Here is a 15,958-nt window from a genome sequence, read left to right on the forward strand (position 1 = left end):
TGCTCCAGAGTTGGGTTTTTGTTTAAGGCTCAGAAATGCCCTGCACTTGCGATCTGTCAGATCTTGGATCTCCTGATCATTCTCATCAAACCAGTCCTGGTGTTTCCTGGTTGCGTGATCGAGCGTCTCTTTACAGGCACTGGTTAAGGAGGCCTGGAGGGCAGACCAAGCGTTGTGTGCATTCTGCGTCTTGGGGTCATCAAGGCGCGCGAGGCTAGCTGTGAGTCGCCGACTGTATAGGGCTCTCTTAGCTGGGCAACTAGCACGCCGATAAAAACATGAGGAACAGGGTAGGTGCCCTGTTTCCAGCGGTGGGCAATTTCAGTCTCTTTACGTTTAAATAAAGCCTCCCCACCCGGCTATACCTTCCATCACTTGCCCTGCCCAGACCGCTGTGATGGCGATGTGGTTCTCATCACAAAATCATACCTTGGTCTATCCCCCTACTCCTCCTGCACCTTCTCCTCCTTTGAACATCTCACCTTATTCCACCCCTCTCACCTCTCATTTAAAATTCTCCTTCTCTACCGCCCATCCAAGCACAATAAAAATGTAATGACGGATATATCCTCACTGCTTTCCTCCCTCAGCCTCTGCACCCAGCGACTTCTTATCCTCGGTGATTTCAACCTTCATCTCAATTCATCATGCTGTCTCTCCACTGAGTTCACTACTCTCCTATCCTCCCTTAATCTCTCCCTCCATGTGAACTCCCCAACCTATATACACGATTTCTCCCTTGACCTTGCCATCTCTCGTGGCCTCGCTATTCCTACCGTGTCAATTGCAGATCAGATAATCTCTGACCATTTCCTTGTATCGCCCTCCAACCACATCCCCCTTCCCCCAAACAACGCTACTTTCTTCTACATCTGCCCCTGGAAAACACTCTCTTCAAACTCTCTTACAACTGCACTTATCAACTCCAATCTGTCTAGCCTTTGTCCCTCCATTCACCATGATATTTCTGCAGCCACCGATCTGCTCATCCACACCCTCATCACCACCTTTGTTACCCTACTCTCTATTAAAACAATTATTCTCTCTCACCCTGGCTTTTCCCCCTGGTACGGCCCTCATCTTCATTCCCTCAAGTCCAAGGGGTGCAGATTTCAACGGATGTGTTGGACAACAGGTTTACCATTCACTGCCAGATCTGGCTGGACCATATAAACCATTATCGGGTTTGACTCTTGTCTGTCAATACTGTTCACTATTCCAGGATCATTCTGGAATGCAAAGATAAGCCCCAGTTACTATTCACTACTGCCAATTGTCTTCTTAAACCCCTCCCCCTTATCGCCATCACACTCACCTCCAACAACAAGTGCGAGGAGCTCATCATAGAATCTTAGAAATTTATAGCACGGAAGGAGACCATTTCAACCCATCGTCTCCGTACCGGCCAACAACAAGCTATCCAGCTTAATCCCACTTGCCAGCTCTCGGTCCATATCCCTGCAGTTTACAGCACTTCAAATGCACATCCAAGTACTATTTAAATGTGGTGAGAGTTTCTGCCTCTACCACCCTTTCAGTCAGTGAGTTCCAGACCCCCAGAATCTGCTGGGTGAAGAAATTTCCCCTCATATCCCCTCTAAAAATTCTACCAATTACATTAAATTAATGGCCCCTGGTTGTTGACCCTCTGCTAAGGGAAATAGGCCCTTTCTATCCACTATATCTAGGCCGCTCATAATTTTATACACCACAATGTGGTCTCCCCTCAGCCCCCTCTGTTCCAAGGAAAACAAACCCAGCTCATCCAATCTGTCCTCATAGCTAAGATTCTCCACTCCCGGCAACATCCTCATAAATCTCCTCTGTACCCTCGCGAGTGCAATTACATCCTTCCTGAAAAATGGTGATCAGAACTGCATGCAGTACTCTAGCTTTGGCCGAACTACAGTTTTATACAGTTCAAGCATAACCCCCTTGCTCTTGTATTCTATGCCCCGGCTAATAAAGGCAAGCATTCCCTCTGCCTTCTTAACCAACTTATTTAACTGGCTTGCGCCCTTCAGTGATCTGTGGACATGCACGTCAAGGTCCCATTGTTCCTCTACACTTCTGAGTGTCCTATCATTTAATGTGTATTCCCTATTCTTAGCAGCCCTCCCCAAATGCATTACCTCACTTTTCTCCGCATTAAATTCCATTTGCCACTGTTCTGCCCACCTGACCAGTTGATTGATATCTTCCTGCAGTCTACAGCTTTCTTCCTCATTATCAATCGCACAGCTGATTTTAGTATCATCTGCAAACTTCTTGATCGTACCCCCTGTATTCAAGTCTAGATCATTGATGTATAGCACAAAAAGCAAAGGACCTCGTACTGAGCCCTGCAGATCATCATCATCGGCAGTCCCTTAAAACGAGGATGACTTGCTTCCACGCCAAAAAGGGATGAGTTTCAGTGAAGGAACTAATATTCCAGATGTTAACGGGTGGAAGATGCCTGTGCGTGGATTTTTTAAACGTGTGGTGGCCGTTGCACACCAGCCACAACACGGGCTTGACAGAGCTGGGTCTTAGTCCAGTGGCAAGGATTAACCAAGATGACTGGAGGCCTGCTCTGCTGCACAGGCCAAGTGCGCACACATATCGTAGTGTGGGCTGCAGAACATCACTGAAAACACCCATCAACCATTACCCTCTGCTTCCTGCCTTTGAGCCAATTTTGGATCCAACTTGTCACTTTGATTTGGATCCCATGGGCTTTTACTTTCGAGCCCAGTCTGCCACCTTGGACCATATCAAAAGCCTTGCTGAAATCCATACACACTACATCAAACGCACTACCCTCATCGACCCTCCTTGTTACCTCCTCAAAAAATAGAATTAAGTTAGACACGATCTTCCCTAAACAAATCCGTGCTGACTGTCCTTGATTAATCCGTGGTCTTTCTAAATGAAGATTTATCCTGTCCTTCAGAAATTTTTCCCACTGATTTTCCCACCACCGAGGTTAGGCTGACTGGCCTGTAATTGCTCGGACTGTCCCTTTCTCCCTTCTTAAACATAGGTACCACATTAGCAGTCTCCAGTCCTCTGGCACCACACCTGAAACCAGAAAGGATTGGAAAATATGGTCAAAGCCTCTGCAATTTCTTCTTTTGAGACCAGCTGATCAGCTGCCTCTGCCACTTCCTTTCCTTCCCCTAGCCCATCGGGCCAAATTTCCTCTGAGTTTCCCCCCTGCCTTAGCCCTGAACTCACATCTCTCCCCAGTTTCTCTCTGATAGCCCCTCTTGACCCCTTCATGCTCATATTGTACATGAGACCCACTTCATGCTCCTTTGATCCTATTCCCACTAAACTGCTGACCACCCAACTTCCTTTTCTGTCTCCCATGTTAGCCGACATTGTTAATGGTTCTCTCTCTCAGGTACTGTCCCCCTCTCCTTCAAATCTGCTGTCATCACCCATCTCCTCAAAAAAACAACCCTTGACCCCACTGTACTTGCAAGCTACCGTCCCATTTCCAACTTCCCTTTCCTCTCCAAAGTCCTTGAACATGTTGTCACCTCACAAAGCTGTGCCCACCTTTCCCAGAACTCCACGTTTGAATTTCCTCAATCTGGTTAACACCCCAGCCACAGGACTGAAACGGCTCACATCAAAGTCACAAATGACATCCTTTGTGACTATGACAAATGTAAACTATCCCTCCTCATCCTTCTCGACATGTCTGCAGCCTTTGACACGGTTGACTACTCTATCCTCCTCCAACGCCTCACACCACCGTCCAGTTGGTTGGGACTGCACTCACCTGGTTCCATTTTATCTATCTAATCAGAGCCAGAAAATTACCTATAATGGCTTCTCTTCCCATTCCCACATCATTTCCTCTGGTGTCTAACCTTGGCCCCCTCCTATTTCTCAACTATATGCTGCCCCTTGGTGACATCATCTGAAAACACGGCGTCAGTTTCCACATGTACACTGACAACACCCAGCTCTACCTCACCATCACTTCTCTTGACACTTTCATGGTCTTTAAATTGTCAGACTGCTTGTCCGACATCCAGTTCTAGATGAGCAGAAATTTTCTCCAATTAAATATTGGTAAGAACTAAGCCATTGTCTTTGGTCCCTGTTGCAAACTACATTCCCTAGCCACCGACTCCATCCCTCTCCCGAGCATTTGTCTGAGCCTGAACCAGACTGTTAACAAGCTAGGTGTCATATTTGACCCTGAAATGAGCTTGCGGCCATAAATCGGCAGCATAAATGAAACTGCCTACTTCCACCTCCGTAACATTGCCCATCTCCGTCCCTGCCTCAGCTAATCTGTTGCTAAAACCCTCATCCATGTCTTTGTCACTTCTAGAGTAGACTACTCCAATACACTCCTGGATGGCCTCCTACATTCTACCCTACATAAACTGAGTTCATCAAAAACGTGACAGTCCGTGTCCTAAGTTGCACCAAGTCCCGTTCATCCATCACCCCTTTGCTCGCTGACCTACATTGGTTCCCAGTTAAGCAATGCTTTGATTTCAAAATTCTCATCCTTGTTTACAAATCCCTCCATGGTCTCGCCCCTCCCTATCTCTGTAATCTCCTTCAGCCTCACTACCCGCTGAGATGTCTCTACTCCTCAAATTCAGCCCTCTTGAGCATCCCTGATTATAACTGCTCAACCATTGGTGGCCGTGCCTTCACCTGCCTGGGTCCCAAGCTCTGGAACTCCCTCCCCAAACCTTTCCGCCTCTGCCTCTCTTTCCTCCTTCATGACGCTCCTTAAAACCTACCTCTTGACTAAGCTTGTGTCATCTGCCGTAATTTCTTCTTACGTGGCTCGGTGTCAAATTTATTTGTTTTTTCTTATAACACTCCTTTGAAGCACCTTGGGATATTCTACTACATTAAAGGCACTATATAAATACAAGTTGTTGTTGTTTACCTGAGATCCAGGTATTTCACGGTGGAAGGTTTGTGTGGTTTCGTGAATCAGCTCAATCATTCCAAAAAGATATAATTCATCGTTTTCCAAAAATTGCTGATAATTCACAAGGAGTCCATCCATAAATTGCTTTTTTGCCAACTGTATTTTAGAATTTATCCAATCTGTTCGCATTGCAGAGCTGGTAAATAGCTCTCTTGTTAAACGTCCTAATGAAGAAAGAAGAAACAACTGACACTTATTCAGCATCATTTGTAGAACATAAAGCCCAAGGCATTTTACAGGACAGAAGTGCAAACATCAAGTCGTAAGTAGGAGAGGAAGATTTAGCTAGAACTTGCACTTACATAGTGCCTTTCACATCCTCGGGATGTCCTTACATGACTCAGAGCCAAATAATTACGTTTGAAGTGAAATCACTTGTTTTATAAGGAGATGTGGCAGCTAATTTGTGCCAAATAAGGTCTCATAAAAAGGAAATGAACACAAAAGGTAATTCTAAGGACTTTTATAGGTATATAAATAGTAAAAGCTAATAAGAGGAGGGTTGGGGGCATTTAGGGATCCAAAAGGAGACCTACGCATGGAGGCAGAAGGTTATGGCTGAGTTATTAAATGAGTACGGTGCACCTGTCCAAAGAACAAGAAGCTGCCATAGACATAATGAAAGAGGGGGTAGTTGAGATACTGGATGGGGTATAAATTGATTAAGAAGAGGTACTAGAAACATTAGCTGTACTTAAAGTAAATAAGTCACCAGGATCGGATGGGATATGTAAAGTCCTTACTCTACAGCATGAAACCACATGAGGCACATTCCAGGGACAAGGCCACTCTGTGACCTTAACTCTTTATTACAGGACTCCAGAAGTGATGACCCTGCGTGTGACCTCCCTTTATATACCTGTGTGATCAGGTAAGGAGTGTCTCCCACATGTTCACCCTCTGTGGTCAAGGTGTACATCTAAGTTGAGTGTTTACAGTAATACAGTGGTGTTACATTGTAGTTACAAACATGACAGGATGCATCCTAAGACACTGAGGGAAGTGAAGGAAGAAATCGCAGAGATATTAGCCATAATCTTGCAACCCTCCTTAGAAATGGGGGTGGTGCTCGAGGACTGGAGAATGGCAAATGATAAACCCTTGTTCAAAAAATTATGCAAAGATAAAGCCAGCAATTATAGGTCAGTCAGTTTAACCTTGGTAGTGGGGAAGATTTAAGAAACAATAATCAGGGACAAAATTAACAGTCACTTGGACAAATGTGGATTAATTAAGGAAAGCCCGCATGGATTTGTTGAAGGCAAATCGTGTTTAACCAACTTGATCGAGTTTTTTGATGAGGGAACAGGAATGGTTGATGAGGACAATGTGGTTGATGTGATGTGCACAGATTTCCAAAAGGCATGCACAAAGTGACGACAAACTGATCATCCTCGGTGACTTCAATGCCAGGGTTGGCATGACACAGCCCTCTGGGGAGGCGTGTTTGGCAGAGAGTGGGGGTAGGGAAAGCCAACTCCAGCGGGTACCCTACTCCTGACAAAATGTGTAGAACATGAACTTCTCATCACCAACATCTTGTTCCACTAGAGGGACAAATACAAGGCATCATGGCAACACCCTCGCTTCAACTATGTCAGCATCCAAGCCAGGGATCTCAAAGATGTGCGCATCACCTGCGCCATGTCAGGAGCTGATGACTGCTGGATGGATCACCGCCAAATCCGATCCATCATTGACATCAGCATAGCCCCAAAGAGGAGGGGGCAGCAGAAGCAGTGCCGCAAAAAAGTCAATGCCGGGGCACTTAAGGACCCAGCTAAGAGAGTCCTATACAGTAAGTGCCTCACAACTAACCTGGCGTGTCTTAATGACCCTGAGATGCAGAATGTCCACAACACTTGGTCTGCCCTCCAGGCCTCCATAACCAGTGCCTGCAAAGAGACGCTCGGTCACTCAACCAGAAAACACCAGGACTGCTTCGATGAGAATGATCAAGAGATCCAAGAGCGAAATATCCTCCGAGCGAGCATTACCGGTGTCAAACGGGGCGAAAATCAATTTTTAGCCCTTAATCTACCGATATCTCGTTGTGGTTTTTTCGGTGATAAAATGAGTTACCTGTCAGGAGAACACGAACGTCATTTGCATGAGCGTGACACAAAAGTTCAGGGTCATACGCTCTCACGGCTATAACAGTTGTGACCTTAGACCAGTCATAATGCTTCCAATCCTTTCCACCAATATCAAAGACAACAACCTAGTACAAAAATAAAGCTGTTAACTTCCATTTAAAAATATAGATTTTCCCAATCAATATAACTGTCCCCAGGCTACGTGACCAGGGAGGGCTGGTGAACACATCTATCCTGCAGGTTATATTGGTGGTGCTCTTGTTGCTGCCACACTGCCCACTTAGTAACATTACTCTGGAGTAAATGCTAACCTCATCAGCTACATCAGTTACAAAGTCATTTGCCACCAATGTTTTGTTTTCAAAGATCCAATAAGTTATATGCAGTTTAATCATGGCCAGGGTCACACTTTACATTGACTGATTAAGTCAAATCCCATTTTTATTACATGGGATTCCAGAATATTTGACAGGTGTTTTGGGGTCAATATTCTGTGCAAACCGCAAACTTTAACCATGGCATTAGGCAGTAAGAGGGAGATCATGTCATTTAAGATACTTTACGTTAAAAAAAAAGCACATTTTATTGACGTTGCACATGCTAAAATATCTTTGCACAGTTCAATAGAGTGTCCTATTTTATACAGGCTGCAACTATACCAACATTAACATTTTAACATAGGAATTATAATACGATACTCTGCATTTCCACCATATTCTAACTTGACCCTTGCACCGATCCACGAGCTTCACCTGATCCCGATCTCAACCCACACCCCTCAGCCTTTTCCGGATACTTGGCCAGCGATCCCTCTCCCCGTGACACAGGCTGGAGCTTGACTGGTGCCATCTCTTTCCTGCCCCAGCTCAGCCCGAGCCCACCCAACAATTCCCAGCCCGAGACCCTCAACCCAGCCCAGCCCGAGCCCCCCAACACAGCCCAGCCCGAGCCCCCCAACACAGCTCAGCCCGAGCCCCCCAACACAGCCCAGCCCGAGCCCACCCAACACAGCCCAGCCCGAGCCCCCCAACACAGCCCAGCCCGAGCCCCCCAACACAGCCCAGCCCGAGCCCACCCAACACAGCCCAGCCCGAGCCCCCCAACACAGCCCAGCCCGAGCCCACCCAACCCAGCCCAGCCCGAGCCCCCCAACACAGCCCAGCCCGAGCCCCCCAACACAGCCCAGCCCGAGCCCACCCAACACAGCCCAGCCCGAGCCCCCCAACACAGCCCAGCCCGAGCCCACCCAACACAGCCCAGCCCAAGCCCACCCAACACAGCCCAGCCTGAGCCCACCCAACCCAGCCCAGCCCGAGCCCACCCAACAATTCCCAGCCCGAGACCCTCAACCCAGTCCAGCCCGAGCCCCCCAACACAGCCCAGCCCGAGCCCCCCAACACAGCCCAGCCCGAGCCCCCCAACACAGCCCAGCCCGAGCCCCCCAACACAGCCCAGCCCGAGCCCACCCAACACAGCCCAGCCCGAGCCCCCCAACACAGCCCAGCCCGAGCCCCCCAACACAGCCCAGCCCGAGCCCACCCAACCCAGCCCAGCCCGAGCCCCCCAACACAGCCCAGCCCGAGTCCACCCAACACAGCCCAGCCCAGCCCGAGCCCACCCAACACAGCCCAGCCCAGCCCGAGCCCACCCAACACAGCCCAGCCCAGCCCGAGCCCACCCAACACAGCCTGAGCCCACCCAACACAGCCCAGCCCGAGCCCACCCAACACAGCCCAGCCCAAGCCCCCCAACACAGCCCAGCCTTTGCACCCAAGCCCAGTGCGTGTATGTTGTACCCAGCCCGTGACTGCCATGCAGCTCAGCACAGCTCGACCCGAGACCCCCAACCCAGCCCAACCTGAGCCCACCCAACCCAGCCCAGCCCGAACCTGCCAGCCTCAGCCCAAACCAGCCAGCGCCCCCAACCTAACCCAGCCAAGTCCGAGTGCCTCCACCCAGCCACACCCCGCCAAAGTGTCCCAAAACAAACTAACCCAGCTAATGCCCCCAACTCAACCCAGTGCAGCCTGTGCCCCCAGCCCAATCCAACTCAGCCCAGCCCGAGCCCCCAAAACAAACCCAACCAGTGCCCTCCATCATAACGCAGAACAGCCTGAGTCCCCAGTACAGCCCAGCCCGAGCCCCCCATCTCGGTCCCCTAGGGGGAAAGTGCCAGGGGGTGAAGAACGACCCCCGACCCCGGAAAGAACAACCTAAAGAGGAGGATCTCTCAGATCTTCCACAACAGTGCGGGTGAGAGGAACAAAATGAAGAAAGGAAGGAGCTCACATCCCAATGTCCATTCCAAGGGCTGCTGCTCAATACACTTCAACAGACAACTTAAAGTAAAATAACTTTTACACGAGGGAATTTAATGGCCCTCGACACCCACCTCGACTTGGTGCTGAATGTGTGCGGCCACGGGTTGGCACAGAGAGGGATTCGAGCATTGACACTCGATACTGGTGTTGGATTCACCGGCGACCCACAGCGTGGCCAGGGCCAGAACCTGCGCCAATGCCAAACTCGAGTGCATCCTCTCTGCCAGAGATGAAAACTTATCAGACACTGTGCGACAATGTATTTATACTGACCGGCATGTGACTGATGACACCTCCTGGGTCTCTCTATCTCTTGGTATGTGTGGTAATCGTGAAATGTTGGCGCAAGCTTCATACTGTCAAATGCAACTTTGTTGGAACGTTCTCTTCTCTCCCTCCCTACCTCTCTTGGGCAAGATTCATCCCTGAACCTGTCTCCCCCACTTCCTCCTTAACATAGAAACATAGAAACAAAGAAATCTACAGTGCAGGAGGAGACCATTTCGGCCCATTGTCTCCACACCGGACAATAAAGAGCCACATGGCTCTCGGTCAGCAGCCCTGAAGGTTACATATAAACCTATGAACAATGAACAACAGCGGGAAGGTAAAGAGCACCCAGCCCAACCAGTCCACCCCACACAACTGCGACACCCCTTGCACCGAAACATTCTGTACACCACCCCAACCGGAGCCATGTGATCTCCTGGGAGAGGCAAGACCCAGATAAAAACCCAGGCCAAATGTGGAAAAAAAATCTGGGAAAATTCCTCTCTGACCCATCCAGGCAATCAAAACTAGTCCAGGAGATCACATTGGACATATTCGATTCCCTGCAGTACTTACCATCGTATCTGCACCAACCAACATGAGGTTCTCCAGTCTGATCCCGTTGACCAGCTCCAGGTCCGTAACTGCAGGTTACGGCACTTTAAGTGCCCATCCAAGCAACTTTTAAATGTGGTGAGGGTTTCTGCATCCATCACCCTTCCAGGCAGTGAGTTTCAGATCCCCGCAATCTTCTGCGTGAAGAAGTCTCCCCTCAGATCCCCTCTGAACCTTCCACCAACCACCTTAAAACTAATCCCCTCATAATTGATCCCTCCACCAAGTGAAATAAGCCCTCGCTATCCACTCTATCCAGGACCCTCAAAATTATGTACACTTGTATGAAGTCTCCACTTAACCTCCTCTGTTCCAATGAGAACAAACCCAGCCTATCCGATCTATCCTCATAGCTAAGATTCTCCATTCCAGACAGCATCCTAGTAAATCTCCTCTGCACCCTCTCTAGTGCAATCACATTCTTTCTACGGTGACTAGAACTGCACGCAGTACTCCAACTAACATTGGGCAACATTAATCCCTGAACCTGTCTCCACCCACTTCCTCCTTAACATTGAGCAACCTTCATTCCTGAACCGATGTCCCTCACTTTCTCCCCAATATGGGCAACATTCATCCCTGAAACTCTCTCCATTCCCTCCTCTTTCCTCCTTAACTTTAACACCATTCAACCCTGCACCTCTATCCCACATCCCCTCATCCTCCCTACCTTGACCAATATTCATCACTGAACCCCTATCCTGCACTTATTGTGTGTCTTTACCAACATTTATCTCTGAATCTCTCTCCCACCTTCCGCTCTGTTGAGACCAACATTCGTCTTCGAATCTTTACCCCACTTCCTCCATGTTTTGGTCAACTGTCGCCCTCAAACCTCTCTTCCCACTATTTCCATCTCTTTTTTTTCATTCGTTTCTGGGATGTGGGCGTGTTGGCAAGGCCAGCATTTATTGCCCATCCCTAATTGCCCTTGAGAAGGTGGTGGTGAGCCACCTTCTTGAACCGCTGCTTTCTGCGTGGTGAAGGTAGTCCCGTAGTGCTGTTAGAGAGGGAATTCCAGGAATTTGATGGAGGGAAGTTCATTGATGAAGCAGCTGAAGATGATTGGGCCTAGGACACTGCCGTGAGGAACACCTGCGGTGATGTTCTGGGGCTGAGATGATTGGCCTCCGGCAACCACAACCATCTTCCTTTGTGCTAGGTATGGCTCCAGCCAGTGGAGAGTCGTTCCCCTGACTCCCATGCTGCTTCCATTGTTTAGTATACATGTAGTCCTGTGTTGCAGCTTCCCCTGGTTGGCAGCTCATTTTTCAGTATCCTGATGCTGCTCCTGGTCTGCTCTTTTAAACTTCTCATTGAATCATTGTTAGTCACCTGGCTTGATGTTAATGGTAGAGTGAGGGATATGCCATGAGGTTACAAATTGTGGTGGAATAAAATTCTCCTGCTGCTCGAATGGCCCACAGCGCCTCACGGATGCCCGGCTTTGAGGTGCTAGATCCATTCTGAATCTCTCCCATTGAGCACGCTGGTAGTGCTGCACTACACGATGGAGGATGCCCTCAGTGTGAAGACAGACCTTCGGCTCTACAAAGACTGTGCGGTGGTCACAGCTACCAATATTGTCATGGAGAGATGCAACTGCGACATGTACATTGGAGAGAATGAGGCCAGGTCGGTTTTTCCCTCATGTCGAATACATTCTGTGCCCTTGCTACCCTCAGTGCCTCTCTCACGTGGTGTTCAACATGAAGGAGTATTGATTCAGCAGCTGAGGGAGGGAGATAAGTGGTAACCAGCATGAGGTTTCCTTGTCCATGCTTGACCTGAAGCCATGAGACTTCAGGGAGTCAACGTTAAGCACTCCCAGAGCCACTCCCTCCCAACTGTAGACCGCTACTATGACACATTTGGTGGCTCTCTCCTGCCAATGGGACAGGACATACCCAGTGATGGTGATGGAGGAGTCAGGGACATTGGCAGAAAGACATGATTCTGTTGGTATGACTATATCAGGCTTTTACCTGACTAGTGTGTGGGACTACCTCTCCCAAGTTTGGGGCAAGTCCCCAGATGTTAGTGCGGAGGACTTTGCAGGGTCGCCTGGGCTGGGTGTGCCGTTGTCTTTGCCGATGCCAGTGCCGAGGTTGATGCTGAGTGGTCCATCTCATTTTATTCTGAGTATTGTTTCTTGTAACTGTTTATTACAACTGAGTGGTGTGCTCAGCCATTTCAGAGGGCAGTTAAGAGTCAACCACATTGCTCTGGGTCTGGAGTCACATGTAGTGCAGACCAGGTAAGGGCAGCAGATTTCCTTCCCGAAAGGACATCAGTGAGAGGATTTTAAGACAACCCGGTACTTTAATGGTCATCATTACTATTACTAGCTTTTTATTGCCGATTTATTTAATTAACTGAATTTAAATTCCACAGCTGCCATGGTGGAATTTGAACTCATGTGTTTGGATCATTTTGCCAACATAATGACAGTGACTGCACTGCAAGACGTTGACCGTGAAATTGCAAACCCCTTTTCACCCCGGGGCGGGCAACGGAAACGGCTTCCCCGGAATTGCCCCCATTATTGTGGGGGTGATAATGGCTTTGCCCTGCACCTCCCGATTAGTCTCGGCACGGGGTGTACACGGTGATGCCATTGCCGTGTGCGCTGACTCCTTATCATCCCATGCCGACCCCTTATTGCCCCAGGCCAACCGCTTTGCGCCCCGCGGGAGGAGAGGCTAGCTTGGGGCGATGCCAACAACAACTTTGCGGGTTGCGATGCTGCTGTACAGGAGCTGACGGGGCGCTGCTTAAAGAGGAGAGCCTTTGCACCGTGACCGCCATGTTTTTCAGTCGTCACAACAATAGCAGTTGTTGGAAAGGCCGGGCTGCCATCATGTAGCCCCACACCCCCCTTTGGGGGCCGGCCGCTGCCCCAGCCTAAAAAGTCTCTGGTGGCCCAGTGGTACCCACCAAAGGGGCTGCAGAGTTCCCAACGGCCCTCCCCTTTCAAATGAAGGAGTGGGGGGGCTTTGTGGCATGTCAGTGCTACGCGGAGTGACCGTGTAGTGCTGATGTCATCAGCGTGGCGCAGAGATGCACGGCCAGCTACCGGGAGCGCCTCAGACAACACTCCGCTTCTTCTCTGATGCACTTGGGCCCAATTCCCAGAGGGGGCGGTACTTCCAATCCGGGCGCAAATAGGCCCAGGTTCGTAGGTTACCGTCCCGTTACACTGGCGCGGGCATTATCGCCCCCGTTATCTTTGGCTGTACAGTGTCTTGAGATGTCCTGAGGGCATGAATCGTACAATATAATTGCAAATTCTTCCTTGAATGTATTCAACTTTATTTTAAGAGGCATGGAACCCTTTTTGTATAAGTGGGCTAATATCACAGTTGACTGACAGTCAGAGGAATTCAATACAAATGTGAAGAATTTGTACAATATTATCAATTTAGTGCACAAACAAGATAATTACAGATGATGGAGGCCACACGGCCCTCCAAAAAAAAATATATATCTATCTCCCCACCTTTTTTGTATCCAGTTGTTTCTTAAATGATAACAAGAGTTCAGTCCCAGCTACTGGACCTAGGAACTCTTTCCCTCTGTTGATCACTCTGTAGACATGAAATTTGGTTTGAAGCACCTCATTTAGGGGCATTAATGGATCTCGAAAGGCTTACCGCCCAGCCACGCAGGTTGTTGTGCCCCGCCGGGAAATGTGGTTCATGTTTACCGGCGGCGCAAAACGCCTCGCCGTCCAAAATCAGTTAGATCATGACATCAGTTCGCGAGCAGCAACCCGCTAGCACACCACTGGCAAAATGAGGTGTGTCCGTCTCATTTAGCGTCTGCCGCTGCACACGCCAGAGAAACCAGGCAATCCCACGTAAGTTAGGCGATACCTGGAGGCTATTTGAAGGGAGGAGCAACCGGGTTAATTGGAGGTCACAGTGAGTGCAACATTTCAACAGAGCATGGCCCACAACTGAGGAGACCCCATTGACATTGGGACAGGAGGCCTTACCCCCCACAGGTTTAACGGGAACAACGCTCACACCTTGACATATCAGAGGAGCAGTGTGTCAGAAGGCTGCATTCCGAAAAGAGGTCCTGAAAGAGTTGTGCCATCTTCTGCAGCCTGACCTGCAGCCTGACATCGGCACCAAGACTGCGCTGCCCGTCGCAGTGAAGGCCAGTATTGCGCTGACCTTCTATGCCTCCGCCTCCTTCCAGGCTGCATCGAGGACATAGGCAACGTCTCTCAATTTGCTTCACATCGCTGCAATAATGCATATTGAAAGGCTTGCCACCCAGCCACGCAGGTTGTTGTGCCCCGCCGGGAAATTTGGTTCATGTTTAATGGGCTCTGTTCAGACGGTCAATGCAATTATTAACATTCCCAATGAGCAGGGATAAATAGTATGAGCAGACATATGGGTTTGCCAGGATAGCAAGCTTCCCAATGGTTCAAGGAGCCATTGACTGCACACATGTGGTCTTTCGAGCACCATTCTAGAATGTCGAGGTCTTCCGAAACTGAAAGGCATACCACTCCCTGAATGTGCAGCTGCTGTGTGACCACACGCAGCGCATCCTCACAGTGAATGCCCGCTATCCTGGCAGCACACAGGATGCATACATCCTGCATGAGAGCACTGTGCCACGAATGTTTCAGCCACCATGGGAAGGACATGGCTGGCTGCTCGGGGACAAAAGATACGACCTTGCCACCTGGCTAATGACCCCTCTCCGCAATCCCACCACCCAATTGGAGCATCGCTACAACAGCAGCCATGCGACCGCCCGCAACAGAGTCGAGTAGACAATAGGGGTGCTGAAGCAACAGTTCCGATGCCTGGACCGCTCTGGTGGCAGCCTTCAATACTGCAATCAACATGTGTCGCTATTCATTGTGGTGTGCTGCATGCTGCACAACTTGACTATAATGAGGTCCCAGGCATTGGCCGTGAGGATTGCAACCCCACCTCAGGAGGAGGACAAAGAGGAAGAGGAGCATGCCAAGGCTCCGAATGGCCAACTAGACGAGGAGGAGAAGCAGCCACGAAGGAAGCACTGTGGCAATGCTGCCGCTGCAAGGGCCAATCATCAGTGGCTCATAATGTATCGTTTCTCTTCAATGGAGGAAGCTGATGGAAGCAGCTAATATTGACCATGTTATGTGCTGTGATAATGGCTCAGAGAAATTCCACATTAATAGACAAAATGGCAATGCAAACGGTCAAATAAACATTTTAATAATTTCATCAAAAGTCTCGCCTGAAACAGCACACCAAGAAAAACACACCAGCAACTAACAAAAAATGTAACAAATGCCCCTTGAAACAGCATAACACACAATCAACTTTAGCAATATGTGTTCAAACGCCCCTGCCATTTGTAATTCCACACCAGCTTCAATGTGCCATATTAGGTCCAGACCCATACACCAATAGCAGGCGTCAAACAACAGCAACAATATATTTACAATGATATTTACAGGATGGAGACATCAGTCCATAGTGGTCAAAATCTTTATTTCCCAACCTTTCCTAATCCCTGCTCCCACGCCTACTGCTGCTCCTTAATGGCTTCGGCCTGTGATGTGATAGCTACTGCCATGCCAGCCATGGCACGCGGCATCACCTCTGGGATTCCACTGTCACTCGTTGAGCCTATCTCCCTCTGGAGCCGGTCAAGGATGGGCTCGATAGGCTGCTGGGAGGCTCGGC

General features: G+C 49.3%; 1 protein-coding gene across 1 annotated transcript in view; it reads right to left on the reverse strand.

The window, feature by feature from the left end:
• LOC139268373 (di-N-acetylchitobiase-like) overlaps nt 1–11,737 on the reverse strand; it is a 71,509-nt gene extending 59,772 nt beyond the window's left edge. The window contains exons 1-4 of the mRNA XM_070886443.1: nt 11,692–11,737; nt 9,443–9,591; nt 7,037–7,175; nt 4,910–5,118 (exon numbers count right to left, since the gene is read on the reverse strand). Coding sequence (XP_070742544.1) covers nt 4,910–5,118; nt 7,037–7,175; nt 9,443–9,591; nt 11,692–11,737 — 543 coding nt within the window. The remainder of the gene's footprint in view (nt 1–4,909; nt 5,119–7,036; nt 7,176–9,442; nt 9,592–11,691) is intronic.
• Between the last annotated feature and the right edge of the window lie 4,221 nt (nt 11,738–15,958).

This window comes from Pristiophorus japonicus, chromosome 8 (assembly GCF_044704955.1).
Source record: "Pristiophorus japonicus isolate sPriJap1 chromosome 8, sPriJap1.hap1, whole genome shotgun sequence".
Classification (NCBI taxonomy): Eukaryota; Metazoa; Chordata; class Chondrichthyes; family Pristiophoridae; genus Pristiophorus; species Pristiophorus japonicus.